Source organism: Procambarus clarkii, chromosome 27 (assembly GCF_040958095.1).
Source record: "Procambarus clarkii isolate CNS0578487 chromosome 27, FALCON_Pclarkii_2.0, whole genome shotgun sequence".
Classification (NCBI taxonomy): Eukaryota; Metazoa; Arthropoda; class Malacostraca; order Decapoda; family Cambaridae; genus Procambarus; species Procambarus clarkii.
Genome location: NC_091176.1, coordinates 8272180 through 8293060, shown reverse-complemented (window position 1 = coordinate 8293060; position 20881 = coordinate 8272180). Strand labels below are relative to the sequence as shown.

The window sequence follows — 20881 nt, the reverse complement described above, 5'->3', positions numbered from 1 at the left end:
TGGTGGTGGTGGTGCTCCGCTGGTGTTTGTTGTGGTGGTGGTGGTGCTCCACTGGTGTTTGTTGTGGTGGTGGAGCTCCGCTGGTGTTTGTTGTGGTGGTGGAGCTCCGCTGGTGTTAGTAGTGGTGGTGGTGCTCCACTGGTGTTAGTAGTGGTGGTGGTGGTGCTCCGCTGGTGTTTGTTGTGGTGGTGGTGGTGCTCCGCTGGTGTTTGTTGTGGTGGTGGAGCTCCGCTGGTGTTTGTTGTGGTGGTGGAGCTCCGCTGGTGTTAGTAGTGGTGGTGGTGCTCCACTGGTGTTAGTAGTGGTGGTGGTGGTGCTCCACTGGTGTTAGTAGTGGTGGTGGTGGTGCTCCACTGGTGTTAGTAGTGGTGGTGGTGCTCCACTGGTGTTAGTAGTGGTGGTGGTGGTGCTCCACTGGTGTTAGTAGTGGTGGTGGTGCTCCACTGGTGTTAGTAGTGGTGGTGGTGGTGCTCCACTGGTGTTAGTAGTGGTGGTGGTGCTCCACTGGTGTTAGTAGTGGTGGTGGTGCTCCACTGGTGTTAGTAGTGGTGGTGGTGGTGCTCCACTGGTGTTAGTAGTGGTGGTGGTGGTGCTCCACTGGTGTTAGTAGTGGTGGTGGTGCTCCACTGGTGTTAGTAGTGGTGGTGGTGGTGCTCCACTGGTGTTAGTAGTGGTGGTGGTGCTCCACTGGTGTTAGTAGTGGTGGTGGTGGTGCTCCACTGGTGTTAGTAGTGGTGGTGGTGGTGCTCCACTGGTGTTAGTAGTGGTGGTGGTGCTCCGCTGGTGTTTGTTGTGGTGGTGGAGCTCCGCTGGTGTTTGTTGTGGTGGTGGTGCTCCACTGGTGTTAGTAGTGGTGGTGGTGGTGCTCCACTGGTGTTAGTAGTGGTGGTGGTGGTGCTCCACTGGTGTTAGTAGTGGTGGTGGTGGTGCTCCGCTGGTGTTAGTAGTGGTGGTGGTGGTGCTCCGCTGGTGTTTGTTGTGGTGGTGGAGCTCCGCTGGTGTTAGTAGTGGTGGTGGTGCTCCACTGGTGTTAGTAGTGGTGGTGGTGGTGCTCCACTGGTGTTAGTAGTAGTGGTGGTGGTGCTCCGCTGGTGTTTGTTGTGGTGGTGGAGCTCCGCTGGTGTTAGTAGTGGTGGTGGTGCTCCACTGGTGTTAGTAGTGGTGGTGGTGGTGCTCCACTGGTGTTAGTAGTGGTGGTGGTGGTGCTCCGCTGGTGTTTGTTGTGGTGGTGGTGCTCCACTGGTGTTTGTTGTGGTGGTGGTGCTCCGCTGGTGTTTGTTGTGGTGGTGGTGCTCCGCTGGTGTTTGTTGTGGTGGTGGTGCTCCGCTGGTGTTTGTTGTGGTGGTGGAGCTCCACTGGTGTTTGTTGTGGTGGTGGTGCTCCACTGGTGTTAGTAGTGGTGGTGGTGCTCCGCTGGTGTTTGTTGTGGTGGTGGTGCTCCGCTGGTGTTAGTAGTGGTGGTGGTGCTCCACTGGTGTTAGTAGTGGTGGTGGTGCTCCACTGGTGTTAGTAGTGGTGGTGGTGCTCCGCTGGTGTTAGTAGTGGTGGTGGTGGTGCTCCACTGGTGTTTGTTGTGGTGGTGGTGCTCCACTGGTGTTAGTAGTGGTGGTGGTGCTCCACTGGTGTTAGTAGTGGTGGTGGTGCTCCGCTGGTGTTAGTAGTGGTGGTGGTGGTGCTCCACTGGTGTTAGTAGTGGTGGTGGTGGTGCTCCACTGGTGTTAGTAGTGGTGGTGGTGCTCCACTGGTGTTAGTAGTGGTGGTGGTGCTCCACTGGTGTTAGTAGTGGTGGTGGTGCTCCGCTGGTGTTAGTAGTGGTGGTGGTGCTCCACTGGTGTTAGTAGTGGTGGTGGTGGTGCTCCACTGGTGTTAGTAGTGGTGGTGGTGCTCCACTGGTGTTAGTAGTGGTGGTGGTGCTCCGCTGGTGTTAGTAGTGGTGGTGGTGCTCCGTTGGTGTTAGTAGTGGTGGTGGTGGTGCTCCGCTGGTGTTAGTAGTGGTGGTGGTGCTCCGCTGGTGTTAGTAGTGGTGGTGGTGCTCCACTGGTGTTAGTAGTGGTGGTGGTGGTGCTCCACTGGTGTTAGTAGTGGTGGTGGTGCTCCACTGGTGTTAGTAGTGGTGGTGGTGCTCCACTGGTGTTAGTAGTGGTGGTGGTGGTGCTCCGCTGGTGTTAGTAGTGGTGGTGGTGCTCCACTGGTGTTAGTAGTGGTGGTGGTGGTGCTCCGCTGGTGTTAGTAGTGGTGGTGGTGCTCCGCTGGTGTTAGGAGTGGTGGTGGTGCTCCGCTGGTGTTAGTAGTGGTGGTGGTGCTCAACTGGTGTTAGTAGTGGTGGTGGTGGTGCTCCGCTGGTGTTAGTAGTGGTGGTGGTGCTCCACTGGTGTTAGTAGTGGTGGTGGTGTTCCACTGGTGTTAGTAGTGGTGGTGGTGCTCCGCTGGTGTTAGTAGTAGTGGTGGTGGTGCTCCACTGGTGTTAGTAGTGGTGGTGGTGGTGCTCCACTGGTGTTAGTAGTGGTGGTGGTGGTGCTCCGCTGGTGTTAGTAGTGGTGGTGGTGGTGCTCCGCTGGTGTTAGTAGTGGTGGTGGTGGTGCTCCGCTGGTGTTAGTAGTGGTGGTGGTGCTCCACTGGTGTTAGTAGTAGTGGTGGTGGTGGTGGTGCTCCACTGGTGTTAGTAGTAGTGGTGGTGGTGCTCCGCTGGTGTTAGTAGTAGTGGTGGTGGTGGTGGTGCTCCACTGGTGTTAGTAGTAGTGGTGGTGGTGCTCCGCTGGTGTTAGTAGTAGTGGTGGTGGTGCTCCACTGGTGTTAGTAGTGGTGGTGGTGCTCCGCTGGTGTTAGTAGTAGTGGTGGTGGTGCTCCACTGGTGTTAGTAGTGGTGGTGGTGCTCCACTGGTGTTAGTAGTGGTGGTGGTGGTGCTCCGCTGGTGTTAGTAGTGGTGGTGGTGCTCCACTGGTGTTAGTAGTGGTGGTGGTGCTCCACTGGTGTTAGTAGTGGTGGTGGTGGTGCTCCGCTGGTGTTAGTAGTGGTGGTGGTGCTCCACTGGTGTTGGTAGTGGTGGTGGTGGTGCTCCGCTGGTGTTAGTAGTGGTGGTGGTGCTCCACTGGTGTTAGTAGTGGTGGTGGTGATGCTCCGCTGGTGTTTGTTGTGGTGGTGGTGCTCCACTGGTGTTAGTAGTAGTGGTGGTGTTCCACTGGTGTTAGTAGTAGTGGTGGTGCTCCACTGGTGTTAGTAGTGGTGGTGGTGGTGCTCCGCTGGTGTTAGTAGTGGTGGTGGTGCTCCACTGGTGTTAGTAGTAGTGGTGGTGCTCCACTGGTGTTAGTAGTGGTGGTGGTGGTGCTCCGCTGGTGTTAGTAGTGGTGGTGGTGCTCCACTGGTGTTAGTAGTGGTGGTGGTGCTCCACTGGTGTTAGTAGTGGTGGTGGTGCTCCACTGGTGTTAGTAGTGGTGGTGGTGCTCCACTGGTGTTAGTAGTGGTGGTGGTGCTCCACTGGTGTTAGTAGTGGTGGTGCTCCACTGGTGTTAGTACTAGTGGTGGTGCTCCACTGGTGTTAGTAGTAGTGGTGGTGCTCCACTGGTGTTAGTAGTAGTGGTGGTGCTCCACTGGTGTTAGTAGTAGTGGTGGTGCTCCACTGGTGTTAGTAGTAGTGGTGGTGCTCCACTGGTGTTAGTACTAGTGGTGGTGCTCCACTGGTGTTAGTAGTAGTGGTGGTGCTCCACTGGTGTTAGTACTAGTGGTGGTGGTGCTCCACTGGTGTTAGTAGTGGTGGTGGTGTTCCACTGGTGTTAGTAGTGGTGGTGGTGGTGCTCCACTGGTGTTAGTAGTGGTGGTGGTGTTCCACTGGTGTTAGTAGTGGTGGTGGTGCTCCGCTGGTGCTAGTAGTGGTGGTGGTGCTCCACTGGTGTTAGTAGTGGTGGTGGTGCTCCGCTGGTGTTAGTACTAGTGGTGGTGCTCCGCTGGTGTTAGTAGTGGTGGTGGTGCTCCACTGGTGTTAGTAGTGGGGGTGGTGCTCCACTGGTGTTAGTAGTGGTGGTGGTCCACTGGTGTTAGTACTAGTGGTGGTGCTCCACTGGTGTTAGTACTAGTGGTGGTGCTCCGCTGGTGTAAGTACTAGTGGTGGTGCTCCGCTGGTGCTAGTACTAGTGGTGGTGCTCCACTGGTATTAGTAGTGGTGGTGCTCCACTGGTGTTAGTAGTGGTGGTGGTGGTGCTCCGCTGGTGTTAGTAGTGGTGGTGGTGCTCCGCTGGCTTTAGTAGTAGTGGTGGTGGTGCTCCACTGGTGTTAGTAGTGGTGGTGGTGCTCCGCTGGTGTTAGTAGTGGTGGTGGTGCTCCACTGGTGTTAGTAGTGGTGGTGGTGCTCCGCTGGTGTTAGTAGTAGTGGTGGTGGTGCTCCGCTGGTGTTAGTAGTGGTGGTGGTGCTCCACTGGTGTTAGTAGTGGTGGTGGTGCTCCACTGGTGTTTGTACTAGTGGTGGTGCTCCACTGGTGTTATTAGTGGTGGTGGTGCTCCACTGGTGTTAGTAGTGGTGGTGGTGCTCCACTGGTGTTAATACTAGTGGTGGTGCTCCACTGGTGTTAGTAGTGGTGGTGGTGCTCCAATGGTGTTAGTAGTGATGGTGGTGCTCCACTGGTGTTAGTAGTGGTGGTGCTCCACTGGTGTTAGTACTAGTGGTGGTGCTCCACTGGTGTTAGTAGTGGTGGTGGTGCTCCACTGGTGTTAGTAGTGGTGGTGGTGCTCCACTGGTGTTAGTAGTGGTGGTGCTCCGCTGGTGTTAGTACTAGTGGTGGTGCTCCACTGGTGTGAGTAGTGGTGGTGGTGCTCCACTGGTGTTAGTAGTGGTGGTGCTCCACTGGTGTTAGTACTAGTGGTGGTGCTCCACTGGTGTTAGTAGTGGTGGTGGTGCTCCACTGGTGTTAGTAGTAATGGTGGTGCTCCGCTGGTGTTAGTAGTAGTGGTGGTGCTCCGCTGGTGTTAGTAGTGGTGGTGGTGCTCCACTGGTGTTAGTAGTGGTGGTGCTCCGCTGGTGTTAGTACTAGTAGTGGTGCTCCACTGGTGTGAGTAGTGGTGGTGGTGCTCCACTGGTGTTAGTAGTGGTGGTGCTCCACTGGTGTTAGTACTAGTGGTGGTGCTCCACTGGTGTTAGTAGTGGTGGTGGTGCTCCACTGGTGTTAGTATTGGTGGTGCTCCGCTGGTGTTAGTAGTGGTGGTGCTCCGCTGGTGTTAGTACTAGTGGTGGTGCTCCACTGGTGTTAGTAGTGGTGGTGGTGCTCCACTGGTGTTAGTGGTGGTGGTGCTCCACTGGTGTTAGTAGTGGTGGTGGTGCTCCACTGGTGTTAGTAGTGGTGGTGGTGCTCCGCTGGTGTTAGTACTAGTGGTGGTGCTCCACTGGTGTTAGTAGTGGTGGTGGTGCTCCACTGGTGTTAGTAGTGGTGGTGCTCCACTGGTGTTAGTAGTGGTGGTGGTGCTCCACTGGTGTTAGTAGGGGTGGTGGTGCTCCACTGGTGTTAGTAGTGGTGGTGCTCCACTGGTGTTAGTAGTGGTGGTGGTGCTCCACTGGTGTTAGTAGTGGTGGTGCTCCACTGGTGTTAGTAGTGGTGGTGGTGCTCCACTGGTGTTAGTAGTGGTGGTGGTGTTCCACTGGTGTTAGTAGTGGTGGTGGTGCTCCGCTGGTGTTAGTAGTGGTGGTGGTGCTCCACTGGTGTTAGTAGTGGTGGTGCTCCACTGGTGTTAGTAGTGGTGGTAGTGCTCCACTGGTGTTAGTAGTGGTGGTAGTGCTCCACTGGTGCTAGTACTAGTGGTGGTGCTCCGCTGGTGTTAGTAGTGGTGGTGGTGCTCCACTGGTGTTAGTAGTGGTGGTGCTCCACTGGTGTTAGTAGTGGTGGTGGTGCTCCACTGGTGTTAGTAGTGGTGGTGCTCCGCTGGTGTTAGTAGTGGTGGTGGTGCTCCACTGGTGTTAGTAGTGGTGGTGCTCCACTGGTGTTAGTAGTGGTGGTGGTGCTCCACTGGTGTTAGTAGTGGTGGTGCTCCATGCGTGTTAGTAGTGGTGGTGGTGCTCCACTGGTGTTAGTAGTGGTGGTGGTGCTCCGCTGGTGTTAGTAGTGGTGGTGGTGCTCCACTGGTGTTAGTAGTGGTGGTGGTGCTCCACTGGTGTTAGTAGTGGTGGTGGTGCTCCACTGGTGTTAGTAGTGGTGGTGCTCCACTGGTGTTAGTAGTGGTGGTGGTGCTCCACTGGTGTTAGTAGTGGTGGTGCTCCATGCGTGTTAGTAGTGGTGGTGGTGCTCCACTGGTGTTAGTAGTGGTGGTGGTGCTCCACTGGTGTTAGTAGTGGTGGTGCTCCAGGCGAGTTAGTAGTGGTGGTGGTGCTCCACTGGTGTTAGTAGTGGTGGTGGTGCTCCACTGGTGTTAGTAGTGGTGGTGCTCCAGGCGAGTTAGTAGTGGTGGTGGTGCTCCACTGGTGTTAGTACTAGTGGTGGTGCTCCACTGGTGTTAGTAGTGGTGGTGGTGCTCCACTGGTGTTAGTAGTGGTGGTGGTGCTCCACTGGTGTTAGTAGTGGTGGTGCTCCAGGCGAGTTAGTAGTGGTGGTGGTGCTCCACTGGTGTTAGTAGTGGTGGTGGTGCTCCACTGGTGTTAGTAGTGGTGGTGGTGCTCCACTGGTGTTAGTACTAGTGGTGGTGCTCCACTGGTGTTAGTAGCGGTGGTGGTGCTCCACTGGTGTTAGTAGTGGTGGTGGTGCTCCCATATTTAGAGCCTGTCTGTATCATGTTATGCTGCCTATAATGTTTCGTTTGCAAACTTGCAGATGTTGCTTTTCAATCCTGTGAAACTGGACCTCATCTATACCATTTTTCTGCTGTCTACGCAATAACAAAGTTCAAATCCAACTTAGTTTAACCCCCTCCCCCCCCCCAGATAACAAGGTGTCTCTAACAATATAACGAGTCTCTCGTTAGTCAGACTATCAACGGACTTGCTAAGGTCTATATAAAGACTTGAAAACCTTTAATCATTCAGCAGCTTGAAATATTAACCTGAAGATAACAACCAGTGCTGTACATGGTTGTTATAACCTGAAGATAACAACCAATCCTGTACATGGACCATGATAGCAAGAAGTCCTGCACATTCTTAAAAGCATGAAGCAGTTACAGAGCTCAAGCTATCTCATACCATTTGGTCTGAAGCCATTAAAAACTGGCACTCACAAATAATTAATTATTAAATATACAAATAATTAAATATAAAAATAATTTAATTAAATATAATGATGGAGAGTATGTCCCAGCTCATGTTCACATAGTTTACCATTGGAATGTTCACTAATGTGGCACTCATTACTTGCCATAGATATCAATATCTCAGCCTAATTCTGGCAATTACAAAGTAACACTGTCATATGGATGTCATGTGGATGTCATGTGGATGTCATGGGATGTCATGTGGATGTCATGGGATGTCATGTGGATGTCATGGGATGTCATGTGGATGTCATGGGCTATCCCTAAACATTGTTCTCGGTTCTCAAAATATCATAACTATTTATACTCGTGCATTTTGCCCTTTGAGCGTCAATGATTACTGTTATTCCATTCCTAGTTTCCTGAAATGTTACAGCCTTTACATCAAAGATTAAAATACTTAAGTCTAGGTGGGAGCCGGTCGGCCGAGAGGACAGCACGCTGGACTTGTGATCCTGTGGTCCTGGGTTCGATCCCAGGCGCCGGCGAGAAACAATGGGCAAAGTTTCTTTCACCATATGCCCCTGTTACCTAACAGTAAAATAGGTACCTGGGTGTTAGTCAGCTGTTACGGGCTGCTTCCTGGGGGGTGGAGGCCTGGTCGAGGACCGGGCCGCGGGGACACTAAAGCCCCGAAATCATCTCAAGATAACCTCAAGATAACCAAGATAGCTCAATTTGAAGCTTATCACATGCAGCTTTATTTACATTACGTAGTGATTCATATTTCAAGAGATTGTTCCAATTTTTCTGTATAATGATCATCATTTTTGTAAATACTTGTGTGTTGTTAACATTGCAGGCGAGAAACCGGGCCGGAAGCATCCGGAGCCACGCCCGTCTTACGGTGACCGACCCGGACGCCTTCACACGCATTACCACCCTCGTCGTCGTCGGTGTTCTGATCCTCTTCCTCCTCCTCCTCACCATCACCTTCTGCAGGAAGATCTTCAACGACAGGGTAAATATTCCTATTACCTTGTCGTCCCTCCTGGCCTTACCCTCTGGTACCCGGCGGTGCCCGGGCCGCCAGGTGTTCACGTCACGCCCATGGGCCCGTTGTTCGTCTGCACACACCTCCCTCCCTGGGGCCAGATTCACGAAAGAACTTACGCAAGCACTTACGAACGTGTACATCTTTCCTCAATCTTTGACGGCTTTGGTTACATTTATTAAACAGTTTACAAGCATGAAAACGTGCCAATCAACTGTTGTTATTGTTATAAACAGCCTCCTGGTGCTTCAGAGCTCATGAACTGTTTAATAATTGTAAACAAAGCCGCCAAAGATTGAGAAAAGCTGTACAGGTTCGTAAGTGCTTGCGTAAGTTCTTTCGTGAATCTAGCTCCTGGTCTCCACGGACCACACTTGGGTCTCTGTTTCTCTCTCTCCCTCCCTTCCATTCTCCCCTCTCTCCCTCCAATTTTCCTTCCTCTCTCCCATTCTCCTCCCTCTCTCCCTTCCTCTCTCCCTCCCTCCACTCCATTCTCTCTCTCTCCCAGTAGGCAAAAGATGCTCCAATTATCTGGAATAAACATTATCGACGTTCAGTCCACTTTACACAAGACCAATTAACGTTCATCAATCATCTCATACAGAAACAACAGTCTCGAACAACCCCACTTCAGTCCTCGGAACCACAACCACTGACCTTCGGCCGGATGCCTAAACCCCATGAACACGGATAATTAAACTGTCACTCTGAGGCACATAAATTTAAATATGGTTCCTTGATCAGGTGATTAAACACCGTTTGGCTTGGTCTTCAACTGAATGGGCGACCGCATGGGCAGCCTTATCCCGGTTTAAGGAAACATCGATATGCCAAACAGGCCTCTACTCCCAGCAAAAGGTTGCTGGGCAAAATTGTGAGGGGTTGGCAATCGCGCCTTTGGCAGTGAATCATGACCGACAGAACGCTGGAAAACATCCTCCAGGGTGATGAAGACGCTCAGACAACCCTCAGAATTATAAGGAAAAGAATGGGCGAATCAAGGAGTGAAGAAGCACAAAGCTAACTAGTGCCCAAACATCGCAAACTTCACATTAAAGAATTATTCTTACACCAGCTTGGGAGACGGACTGGACCGCAAGACGTGTGTGATGATGTAGGACACGGCAGCATCCTCTCAACAGAAGAGATCACCCAACATCAACAAAACATTCAAGTATATTTATTTATTAAAATAATTCGATACACTCACATGTGTACAATAACCGTAGACTAGTTTGTATGATGCAAAAATCCCTATCGTGTAGGGTTACAAGAGTGGTATGTTATCAGCAGCCTCTACTACCAAACACTGGATGCATTATGAAGAGATCAAGAACAAAATTGTGGATAAAGGAGTTACAAAGCTCCAGATACCACATACTGGCAGATCTGAAAGCTCTACTGACTGGACAGGGAGATTATGGTACACAGTTCTTGCTGACAAAGTTTATACAAATCTCACTAATTGAGATATTCGTCACTTGCGGTCAAATGGCACGTGTAGGGACCTGCTGCAAGAAACTGTAGCCCCACCTGATACTGGTAACCCATAAGCCGCGCTGTCTAATGAACGTTGTCCTGCCTTATATACAGAAATCAAATATAAACAAATCGGATTTTCTATACTAGTGCTTCCGGGACTTTGAGACTCTGATTTCTCTCCTATTAATTAATAGCTATTAAGCTTGAATGTTTAAAGCAAAAAAATCTTAACAAGAGAGATGGAGACTCCTAGATCTAGTTCAACTTCATCTTCGTTACATGTTATTTTGGCTGCTATGTCTGTCATTATGATGAGGTATATTTATGTACTCACCTAGTTGTGTTTGCGGGGGTTGAGCTCTGGCTCTTTGGTCCCGCCTCTCAACCGTCAATCAACAGGTGTACAGGTTCCTGAGCCTATTGGGCTCTATCATATCTACACTTGAAACTGTGTATGGAGTCAGCCTCCACCACATCACTTCCTAAGGCATTCCATTTGTCAACCACTCTGACACTAAAAAAAGTTCTTTCTAATATCTCTGTGGCTCATTTGGGCACTCAATTTCCACCTGTGTCCCCTTGTGCATGTGCCCCTTGTGTTAAATAGCCTGTCTTTATCTACCCTATCAATTCCCTTCAGAATCTTGAATGTGGGGATCATGTCCCCCCTAACTCTTCTGTCTTCCAGCGAAGTGAGGTTTAATTCCCGTAGTCTCTCTTCGTAGCTCGTACCTCTCAGCTCGGGTACTAGTCTGGTGGCAAACCGTTGAACCTTTTCCAGTTTAGTCTTATCCTTGACTAGATATGGACTCCATGCTGGGGCTGCATACTCCAGGATTGGCCTGACATATGTGGTATACAAAGTTCTGAATGATTCTTTACACAAGCTTCTGAATGCCGTTCGTATGTTGGCCAGCTGGCATATGCCGCTGATGTTATCCTCTTGATATGTGCTGCAGGAGACAGGTTTGGCGTGATATCAACCCCCAAGTCTTTTTCTTTCTCTGACTCCTGAAGAATTTCCTCTCCCAGATGATACCTTGTATCTGGCCTCCTGCTCCCTACACCTATCTTCATTACATTACATTTGGTTTGGTTAAACTCTAACAACCGTTTGTTTGACCATTCCTTCAGCTTGTCTAGGTCTTCTTGAAGCCTCAAACAGTCCTCTTCTGTTTTAATCCTTCTCATAATTTTGGCATCGTCCGCAAACATTGAGAGAAATGAATCTATACCCTCCGGGAGATCATTTACATATATCAGAAACAAGATGGGACCTAGTACAGCGCCCTGTGGGACTCCACTGGTGACTTCACGCCAATCGGAGGTCTCACCCCTCACCGTAACTCTCTGCTTCCTATTGCTTAGGTACTCCCTTATCCACTGGAGCACCTTACCAGCTACACCTGCCTGTCTCTCCAGCTTATGTACCAGCCTCTTATTCGGTACTGTGTCAAAGGCGTTCCGACAATCCAAGAAAATGCAGTCCACCCAGCCCTCTCTTTCTTGCTTAATCTTTGTCACCTGATCGTAGAATTCTATCAAGCCTGTAAGGCAAGATTTACCCTCCCTGAACCCATGTTGGCAATTTGTCACGAAGTCCCGTCTCTCCAGATGTGTTACCAAGTTTTTTCTCACGATCTTCTCCATCACCTTGCATGGTATAGAAGTCAAGGACACTGGCCTGTAGTTCAGGGCCTCTTGCCTGTCGCCCTTTTTGTATATTGGGACCACGTTCGCCGTCTTCCATATTTCTGGTAGGTCTCCCGTCTCCAGTGACTTACTATACACTATGGAGAGTGACAAGCAAAGTGCCTCTGCACACTCTTTCAGTATCCATGGTGAGATCCCGTCTGGACCAACAGGCTTTCTAACATCCAGATCCAGCAGGTGTCTCTTGACCTCCTCTCTCGTAATTTCGAACTCTTCCAAGGTCGCCTGGTTTACCTCCCTTTCTCCTAGCACAGTGACCTCACCTTGTTCTATTGTGAAGACCTCTTGGAACCTCTTGTTGAGTTCTTCACACACCTCTGTCTTTCTCTGTGTACTTGTCCTCGCCTGTTCTAAGTTTCAATACCTGTTCTTTCACTGTTGTTTTCCTTCTGATGTGACTGGAGTAGCTTTGGTTCGGTCTTGGCTTTGTTTGCTGTATCATTTTCAAAACTTTTCTCTGCTTCTCTTCTCACCCTGACGTACTCATTCCTGGTTCTCTGGTATCTCTCTCTGCTTTCTGGTGTTCTGTTATTCCGGAAGTTCCTCCACGCCCTTTTGTTCAGTTTCTTCGCTTCCATACATGCCCTATTATACTATGGATTCTTCTGTTGCTTCTCGGTTTTTTCCCTTTGGGCCGGGATGAACCTGTTTACTGCCTCCTGACACTTTTGGGTAACATAGTCTATCATACCTTGTACAGACTTATCTCTGAGGTCTGTGTCCCAAGGTATTTCCCTTTGGAAACTTCTCATCTGTTCATAATTCCCCTTTCGGTATTATAGCCTTTTGATTCCTAGTTCTTTTTTGGGGGAGATAATTCCTAGCTCTACCAGGTACTCAAAGTTCAATACACTGTGGTCACTCATTCCCAAGGGCGCTTCCATCTTAACTTCCCTTATATTCCACTCATTTAGGGTAAATATCAAATCAAGCATTGCTGGTTCGTCGTCTCCTCTCATTCTTGTTGGTTCCTTGATGTGCTGGCCATTTCATGTGAAATGGTATTCATACAAAACAGATTCTAAATATTTTATTATTAGAAACGAGTAGGTTATTTATAACCACTTCCATGAGATTCTTGCTGTATATCTTGCAAGTTAAATTTGTAAGTACTTGAAGTACAGATTCTGAATCACAAAGCAGCCAACCATAGCGGGTCACATCAAGAAACTGCATCGCTTTCGTGGACAGAGACGTCGGGCAGTTTGTCTACAGCCAGGATGTGTTGTGTTCCAAGCCATAAAGGAAGAGGACGCACATGGCAGAGGCATCAGTGTGGATGCTAATTCCCAAGAGACTTCACCTGCAAAATGGCTTTTGGACAGAGAAGCACAGGACTATTACAGAGAAATACGAAACGACCCCCTGCCTTACACCAGTGAATAAGAAATATGGCACTCATTCTCATTGTTTACGGAACATAGCGTGAACATTTGGTAAAAACACGGGGTTGAAGCTTGCCCCACTCTCACAACTCCCTCAGCTGTTGGAAATCACAAAGCTGGACTGCCCATTGTGCTAAAATGTTGACACAGGCGGAAAAGTCAAGTGCACGCTGTGACAACACTGGGTCACTGAACACACCGACGACATCCAAAATTAATTACCGATTTAAGAGGGCTACTCCGTGTGCCTCCTAGATATTACCAGGATCCAGGATATAAATGGAGTAACGCCGAAAGCTTGTGTGAAGTTCTCTGCGTCCCTCCCAGACTGGGTGTTGCTTCACAGCACCTCGGATCAGGTTCAAGGTTACAACTTTTAGATACTACAGTGTTTTGTCTGCCATCAGTTTGGCCATAATCGCCATACGTATAGAAACAAATCTGCTGTGTGATATAATCGCTGTGCTCGGGTTGGGGGGTCGAATCCCTCTTCGGTGCTGCTTCCGTAACGGACAGCTCAGGATGCGTGTCCTGTCTTTAGTGCAATCCATCCACAGACAACCCATTCTCAGACCATGCACTTCCAAGTGGTGATCAACCCAAAAGAAGCATTCATAATTTATTATGCTGCTTGTTAAAAAATGATATTTTCTTGAATATTAACTGATATTATTGCATATTAAACTTTGAAAGTGGTTAGACCTAGGATAAGTTAAGGGCAGTCCAATAAAAGCTCAAATAAAGTCAGTTGTAAACAAAAAAAATTGTAAGTCATGTGTGAAGAGTTTTCATTTAGTATTGGCTGGATAAACTAATCCATACAACATTTCATGAAATTATTTAAAACAGATAAATGTTTGAGGAGAGGCTGCTATGATGAGGAAGAAAATATTGTGTCAGGTTCTCTGAGACAGGACATATTCATCAGGCTTCTAGCCTTCAATACTACAACAAACGAGTTCAAACGAAGGATTTTCTCATTGATATATCACGTTAGTATGATTACTCGCTGTATATTGTAAGAGGAACGTCAGAAGGAGAACATTCAGAGATGACAGAGCTAGAGTACATAGGGGGTGACTGTGTGAGACTCTGGCTCGGTTTCAGTAGAAGCCTCAGGAAACCATTGTGTGCTGAGTAGAACTCCAGGTTGCAATTCTTTCAACCATGTCGTGGCTTCGTTGTCTGGGGTGTAAGTCTTGGAATACCTACTGCATAGGTTCCTCATCACAGTTCCTACATATTTCTCATATATGCAAACAAGCCTGAATGGCCCCCAGGACTATATGCAACTGAAAGCTCACACCCCATAAGTGACTCGAACCCATACTGCCAGGAGCAACGCAACTGGTATGTACAGGACGCCTTAATCCGCTTGACCATCACGACCGGACATAAGGAAGTGATAGCCGAAGCTATTTGAACCACTTTCCTGCCGGCACTCGGATGGTATTCTTGGGCATAGCATTTTATCAAATCACCTCATTCTTTGGGGCACACATGAGGAATACAAATACGAACAAGCCTGAATGGTCCCCAGGACTATAATTATTCTTATGTCATCCAAGAGTGAGTCTGGTGAGCCAACTAGAGTACCATCGTTCAGAAACCAGATGTTGAGCTCTGGACAGGTTATCGGTGACTTCCTTGATGACTAGGCAGAAAAAAAAAGGAGCAAGGGAGTCACCCTGATGGACAACTTCTTGTGATTCAATTTCATGTTCCCCGAATAACAGAGTTAGATTCTTGCTGTAACATGAGTTTACAAACAGGTAGAGGGAAGGAAAAAGGTGATGAACCGCATTGAGTACTGCATCCCTTCTAACCAGATTAAAAGCATTTTTGAAGTCCAATTTTATCAAGGCTTTTTCATCCGTAATGTTGGCAATGTAGGCTCTAGCTGCATGAACCGCTGCCTCACACCCTTGGGGAATGAGTGTCCAAATGCCAAAGTCAAACCTAAGCTCTTTTGGCTTCAGCATGTCTGCTGCTGCCTGACTAACTGTTCTGACAGCAGCCTTAGCGACGAGACGACGGAGTGAATTGCCCACAGCTATCGGTCTGATTCCTCCATCTTTTTTCCTAAGGGCACAGAGGGTAGCGCCAAAAAAAAGAGAGGCCGTATGGTGTCTGGTATGTTGCCAGCTAGACATGTGTTGGCGAATCTAGTTAGTTCCACCAGGAGGCCCTGTGCAATGTCTCCCAGTGCAGGGTTGAGCATTTGTTTGATGTGGTTGGGTCTTAGTCCTGCAAACCCACCTACTGATCCTGATGGGAAGGATAAAGCTGCTTTATGCACCATAGATTCGAGCACACACAGGGGTTCTGCTCTGGTGACACCGACTAGGGGGAACATTGTCATCACGTAGAGCTCTGAGTGGGTGTTTTTGTCTCAGGGCTTGTGCTGTATCAGCGTCTCTGGTAGCAACTGTATCCTCGCCGGGATTTCGGGGATGGTGGTTGAGGTGATGAGCCTGCACGAGAGGCCCACTCTGTGGCACAGCGTGTAAAATTGGGATGATGTACACTTGCCAGCTGATGTAAGTGGGCAGGTAGAATTTCCTTCAAGGTCGTTGGATGCCGATGAGGAGGACAGGAAGGCTGGAATAGCGATTTGCGTTGCTGTTCGAACTCCGAAGCCCCCAAGTCTTACAGGAAGGGAGGCTTGTTTCCACTGTAGGTCAAGAGAGAGGTAAAGGCTTTTTCTAGCATTGATTTCAGTAACCGGTCATACTCAGCTAGTTTTTGGCTACTGTAAGATGGTGAACACCTCAGAAAGTAGGTTAACCTGGGGAGGGACAGACATCTGGTGATGAGGTAGAGTGCATCATGAGCATCAATATCCTCAATCCTCCCATCCATCCTCTTAAGGTCGGCGATTTTCTTATCAAGGACCTCATCGATGGCTTTCAACCCCAGGGGAGCTCCTAGGAGTGTGCTGTCTTCAGGTTTAGTTTTATGGATATTTGGCAGAAGACCCTCTATTCTCTCTACGATGCCCTGGTTGGAACATATTATTTCACATTTAGAAGGGTTTTGGGTGAGGCCTAAAACTGCACCTTGCTTCTGGATTTTTCTGATGTCCTCCAGGAGGGAGTCTTGGGAACCAGCTAGGGTACCATCATCCAAGAACCAGATGTTAAGCTCACTGGACAGGCCCTCTGTGACTTGTTTGATGACTAAGCAGAAAAGGAGAGGAGCAAGGGGGTCACCCTGTTGGACGCCTTCTCGCGAGTCAATTTCATGTTCGCTAAAAAGTAGCTTTAGATCCATACTGTAGCATGAATGTACAAAAGGGTAGAGGGAAGGGATATATATATATATATAATATAATATAATATAATATAATATAATATAATATAAGATAATCGTACCTCTATAATACTAATTGTGTTTATTAGTATATGAATATTGGCTGCTATATTTATGGTGCTAGGCTGGACTGTGTACAAGTTTAGAACCCTGATTTAAACAGAACCAATGTTCAGGTATAGAACTGAATTTTATTAAATCTTATCCTTGTATTAACAATACAAGCTGATGTGTAAAAATTGACTGCAGGTGGATTGTGGATCTTCAATCAACTTCTCCATTCATCCTTAGGAACCCTACCTGCCCATTACCGCCCACAGTCTGTCATTAGTAAAAGAGGAGCTAGGTTTTACGACCCTAGCTAGGGACTTTAGTTGAATTAATTTTGCATACAGCAATTTTTAATTTAGTATAGTACAAGTTCCTAGTAGTTCTCCTTATATATTACTCTTGACAGTTTTTAGCACATTGTTCTCACCATCAAACGCCAAATGCTCGTTATTCACCTACCAATCCCCCTGTTTATGATTGTAAAACACTTTTCACACGATTCATCAACCCGTTCTCAACTCAAGCTCATTACATGCAGTGGTCAACCCGACAGACGCATTCATAAACTTTTATGCGCTGTTAATTCAAATTGAGAATTTTCTCAAATATAAATTAATATTATATTAGCATATTGTGCATATTATATTAGTATATTGTACATATATAGGCATAGGATAGGTTAGGTTAGGTGTTTAGGTTCTGTTGGCGATTATTTGTATTCAACCCGTCCTCGACTCAAGTCCATTACATCCAGCGGTCAACCCCACAGACGCATTCATAAATTTTAACATGCTGTTCATTCAAAACAAGAATTTTCTCAAATATAAATTAATATTATAATATATTAGCATATTGTGCATATATAGGCATAGGTTAGGTTAGGTATTTAGGTTCGGTTGGCGATTATTTGCATTTGTAGTACGTGGGTGAAGCATTTATAGCGATGTGGTTCGAACAAAACTTGTCAGTGAAGCACTTGTTCCGGAAGTGTTCGAACGAAATCAGTTGTGAGTCGTGTGTAAACCGCTTTTCATTCATAAACAGGGGGTTTGGCGGGTGGATGGAATCACTTTTGGATCTTTGTTTGGAGGACGGGCTGTCCAGAAGAGTTCAGGTGTCATCAGTTGTCAACCCGTCCTCGACTCAAGTCCATTACATTCAGCGGTCGACCCCACAGACGCATTCATAAATTTTAACATGCTGTTCATTCAAAACGGGAATTTTCTCAAGTATAAATTAATATTATAATACATTGGCATATTGTGTATATATAGGCATAGGATAGGTTAGGTCAGGTGTTTAGGTTCTATTGGCGATTATTTGTATTTGTAGTACGTGGGTGAAGCATTTATAGTGTTGTGATTCGAACAAAATTCGTCAGTGAAGCACTTGTTCCGGATATGTTCGAACGTCAGCAGTTGTGAGTCGTGTGTAAACCGCTTTTCCTTCATAAACAGGGGGTTTGGCGGGTGCATGGAATCACTTTTGGATCTTTGTTTGGAGGACGGGCTGCAGTTGTGATTCGTGTGTCCTCCAAACAAAGATCTAAAAGTGATTCCATCCACCCGCCAAACCCTCTGTTAATGAACGAAAAACGGTTTACACACGACTCACAACTGATTTCATTCGAACACTTCCGGAACAAGTGCTTCACTGATGACCTGTGTTCGAATCATAACGCTGTAAATGCTTCACCCACGTACTACAAATAATCGCCAACAGAACTTAAACGCCTAACCTAACCTAACCTATGCCTATATATATGCACAATATGCAAATAAATTATAATATTAATTTATATTTGAGAAAATTCCGGTTTTGAATGAACAGCATGTTAAAATCTCTGAATGCGTCTGTGGGGTCGACCGCTGGATGTAATGGACTTGAGTCGAAGACAGGTTGCTGTAAATGTTTCATACACGTACTTCAAAAGCACATTATTGCCAATAGAATCTAAACACTTACACTAACCGATTTTAATAGGCAAAAAATTATTCCCATTGTAATTGTAAATATAAATATTTTCCACAGAAGCGGGCACTGGACCTGCGACTAAGGGAACAAAAATTGTTCAATGAAGGCGACCCGGAAAGCCTCAACCCAGAGATTGGAATAGACCAACAAGCGGAACTGTTGCCATACAACACCAAGTATGAGGTCCCGCGAGACTCTATTATTTTTGGTAAGATTTTTGCGCACACTTGCAAGGAGTGCAAGTCCCGGGGGCCGGTCGGCCGAGCGGACAGCACGCTGGACTTGTGATCCTGTGGTTTTGAGTTCGATCCCAGGTGCTGGCGAGAAACAATAGGCAGAGTTTCTTTCACACTATGCCCCTGTTACCTAGCAGTAAAATAGGTACCTGGGTGTTAGTCAGCTGTCACGGGCTGCTTCCTGGGGGTGGAGGCCTGGTCAAGGACCGGGCCGCGGGGACACTAAAGCCCCAAAATCAACTCAAGATAACTTGAGGTGTTTCACTGATGGTTAATATGGCTTCTAATGAATATAATGAGATAGAAATGTCACAGCAACAAATAATTCACAATATTTATGTATAAAATTAGCTCCTTTCTGTACCACACATGACTGAATATATAATTGTTGCTGTATATTAACTGTTGAGCTTAATTGTGTGACTGTGGATACAGACAAACTGCTGGGTGCAGGAGCCTTCGGGAGAGTGTACCGCGCTACAGCCATCAACCTGACCCCTGGCCAGGCCCGGACCACAGTAGCTGTCAAGATGATGAAGTCTCGCACAGACAGCGCACAGCTTAAAGCCCTGCGCTCAGAAGTAAAGATTATGATCCACATTGGCCGCCATATTAACATTGTCAACCTGCTGGGGGCCTGCTCCAGGGACCTGGCTTCAAAAGGTAATTTGTGTTTTTTTTAAGGTTTGAGATATATATACGATTTAAAATATATTCGAAGGGCGTAGGGTCATATGGAACAACGTAGATACACACACACATGATCTGCTTTCTAATGGTTAAAATTGTATATTCTGTATTTATTCTATAGTAGACGAGCTCCCCAACTATGCTCTCGTCTCTCCCACTCTCTTCCTTTATCGATCCCGTCTTCTCTCTTCTCTTTCCATCTCTTCTCTCCTATCATCTTCGCCCCCTCATTTCCCTCTCTTACCCCTCTCCAATTCTCTCCACATTTCTCATCCCTATTTCCCCACTGTCTGTCCACTCCTCTAAAAGTCCCCCTTCTCCTCCATCCTACCCCCCCTCTCCCAAAAAATGTTCCCCCCTCTCCCACAACCTCACCCCCTCTTTTCCACTTTCCTATTCTCTTCTCCCCCTCTCCTATCTTCTATCTAATCTTTTTTTTCCCCTATCCTCCATTTCCATCCTCTCTCACATCTAATTCCTCTCCTCTCTTATCCCCTATCCACCTCTTCTTTTTTCTCCCCCCTCTCCCTCCTCACCCCCTCTCTCCTTCCCTTTCTCCAACCCCAACACCCCGCCCTCACCCCCTCTCACCTTCCGTCTAAAGGAGACATGCTCAAGATGTTAAGGATACCTCTAAAGTTTATTACAGACCCGGATGGTAATTAGGTTAATTACTTAGATTGAAGGTTACATCCTTCGTGGGGGCAAGTGTACATGTATACAACGCTTGACTGCTGTAGAGGGTTCTCCGTCGGCTTCGGCCTGTTTTTGATAAGGAGTTCGGTAGTCTTCTTGGTTTTGTAGAATATGATCAGGTTTATGTTTTGGTTAGGAGTAATGCTTTTTACTCCTTTACGGATTATTTCCTTTATAATTCTTTCTTCTTTTTTATGTTCACTGTGCATAGTTGATTTGTAATATAATTTTATCGGAGGTGTTGTGGTTTCCGTTCTAGGTTCAAGATTGTACCATCGGTCCAGGTGTCTTCTTATGGCGGTGTTTATTTCTGTGTTGCTATATCCGTTGTTCACCAATACCTGAGTTATTCTTTCAAACTCTCTATTCAAATTGCTCCATTCGGAGCAGTGTAAGTGCTCGACGCATATAAGCATTGAGAACACTGGCTTTGTATCTTTGGGGACACTCTTACCGTTCAGGCATAATCCTATGTTGGTGGGTTTTGTATATACGTGGGTGCTTAACGAGGTTCCTGTTTTTGTTATTAGTACATTCAAGAATGGCAGACTGTTATTTTCACTATATTCATGTTATTGATAACTAGCAGTACCCGGCCACGCGTTGCTGTGGCTCAGCAACGATTGAGCGTTGCTCAGCTAAAGCAACCTTCCCTGTCCCCCAGTCCTCCCCATCATTCCCCACTCCACCATCCCCTCTTCCTTCCCGCCATGCCCCATTCCTCCGTCCCTTTGTCCTCCCCACCATTCCCCCATCCCCTCGTCCCCACCATCCCAAACTCCCCCATCCCCTCGTCCTTCCCCACCATTACCCCCTCCCTTGTCCCCTCGTCCTCCCCACCATCTCTCACTTCCGTCCCCTCGTCATCCCCACCATTCCCCACTCCCTCGTACGATGCCTTCCCAAATGGTCTGATGTTCCCATCAGAAAATTGTGAACATCAAGTGATCTGATGTTCCCATCACTGAAATATAAGAAAAACAGTTAAAATGAAATGAAAATATGAAAAAATTAAAAAATAAACTATACTCATGAAATAAACGGTATGGTAAACAACACAGTTCAATTCCAATGCAATTCACACAAAATAATTAAATCAAAATGAAAATAAATCAAAATCTAGGAA

General features: G+C 47.5%; 1 protein-coding gene across 1 annotated transcript in view; it reads left to right on the top strand.

The window, feature by feature from the left end:
• Positions 1 to 20881, top strand: part of LOC123762807 (uncharacterized) — a 214287-nt gene that overhangs the window by 139417 nt on the left and 53989 nt on the right. Inside the window, exons 16-18 of the mRNA XM_069332019.1 lie at positions 8025 to 8183; positions 18191 to 18341; positions 18805 to 19032. Of these exons, the coding sequence (XP_069188120.1) occupies positions 8025 to 8183; positions 18191 to 18341; positions 18805 to 19032 (538 nt within the window). The remainder of the gene's footprint in view (positions 1 to 8024; positions 8184 to 18190; positions 18342 to 18804; positions 19033 to 20881) is intronic.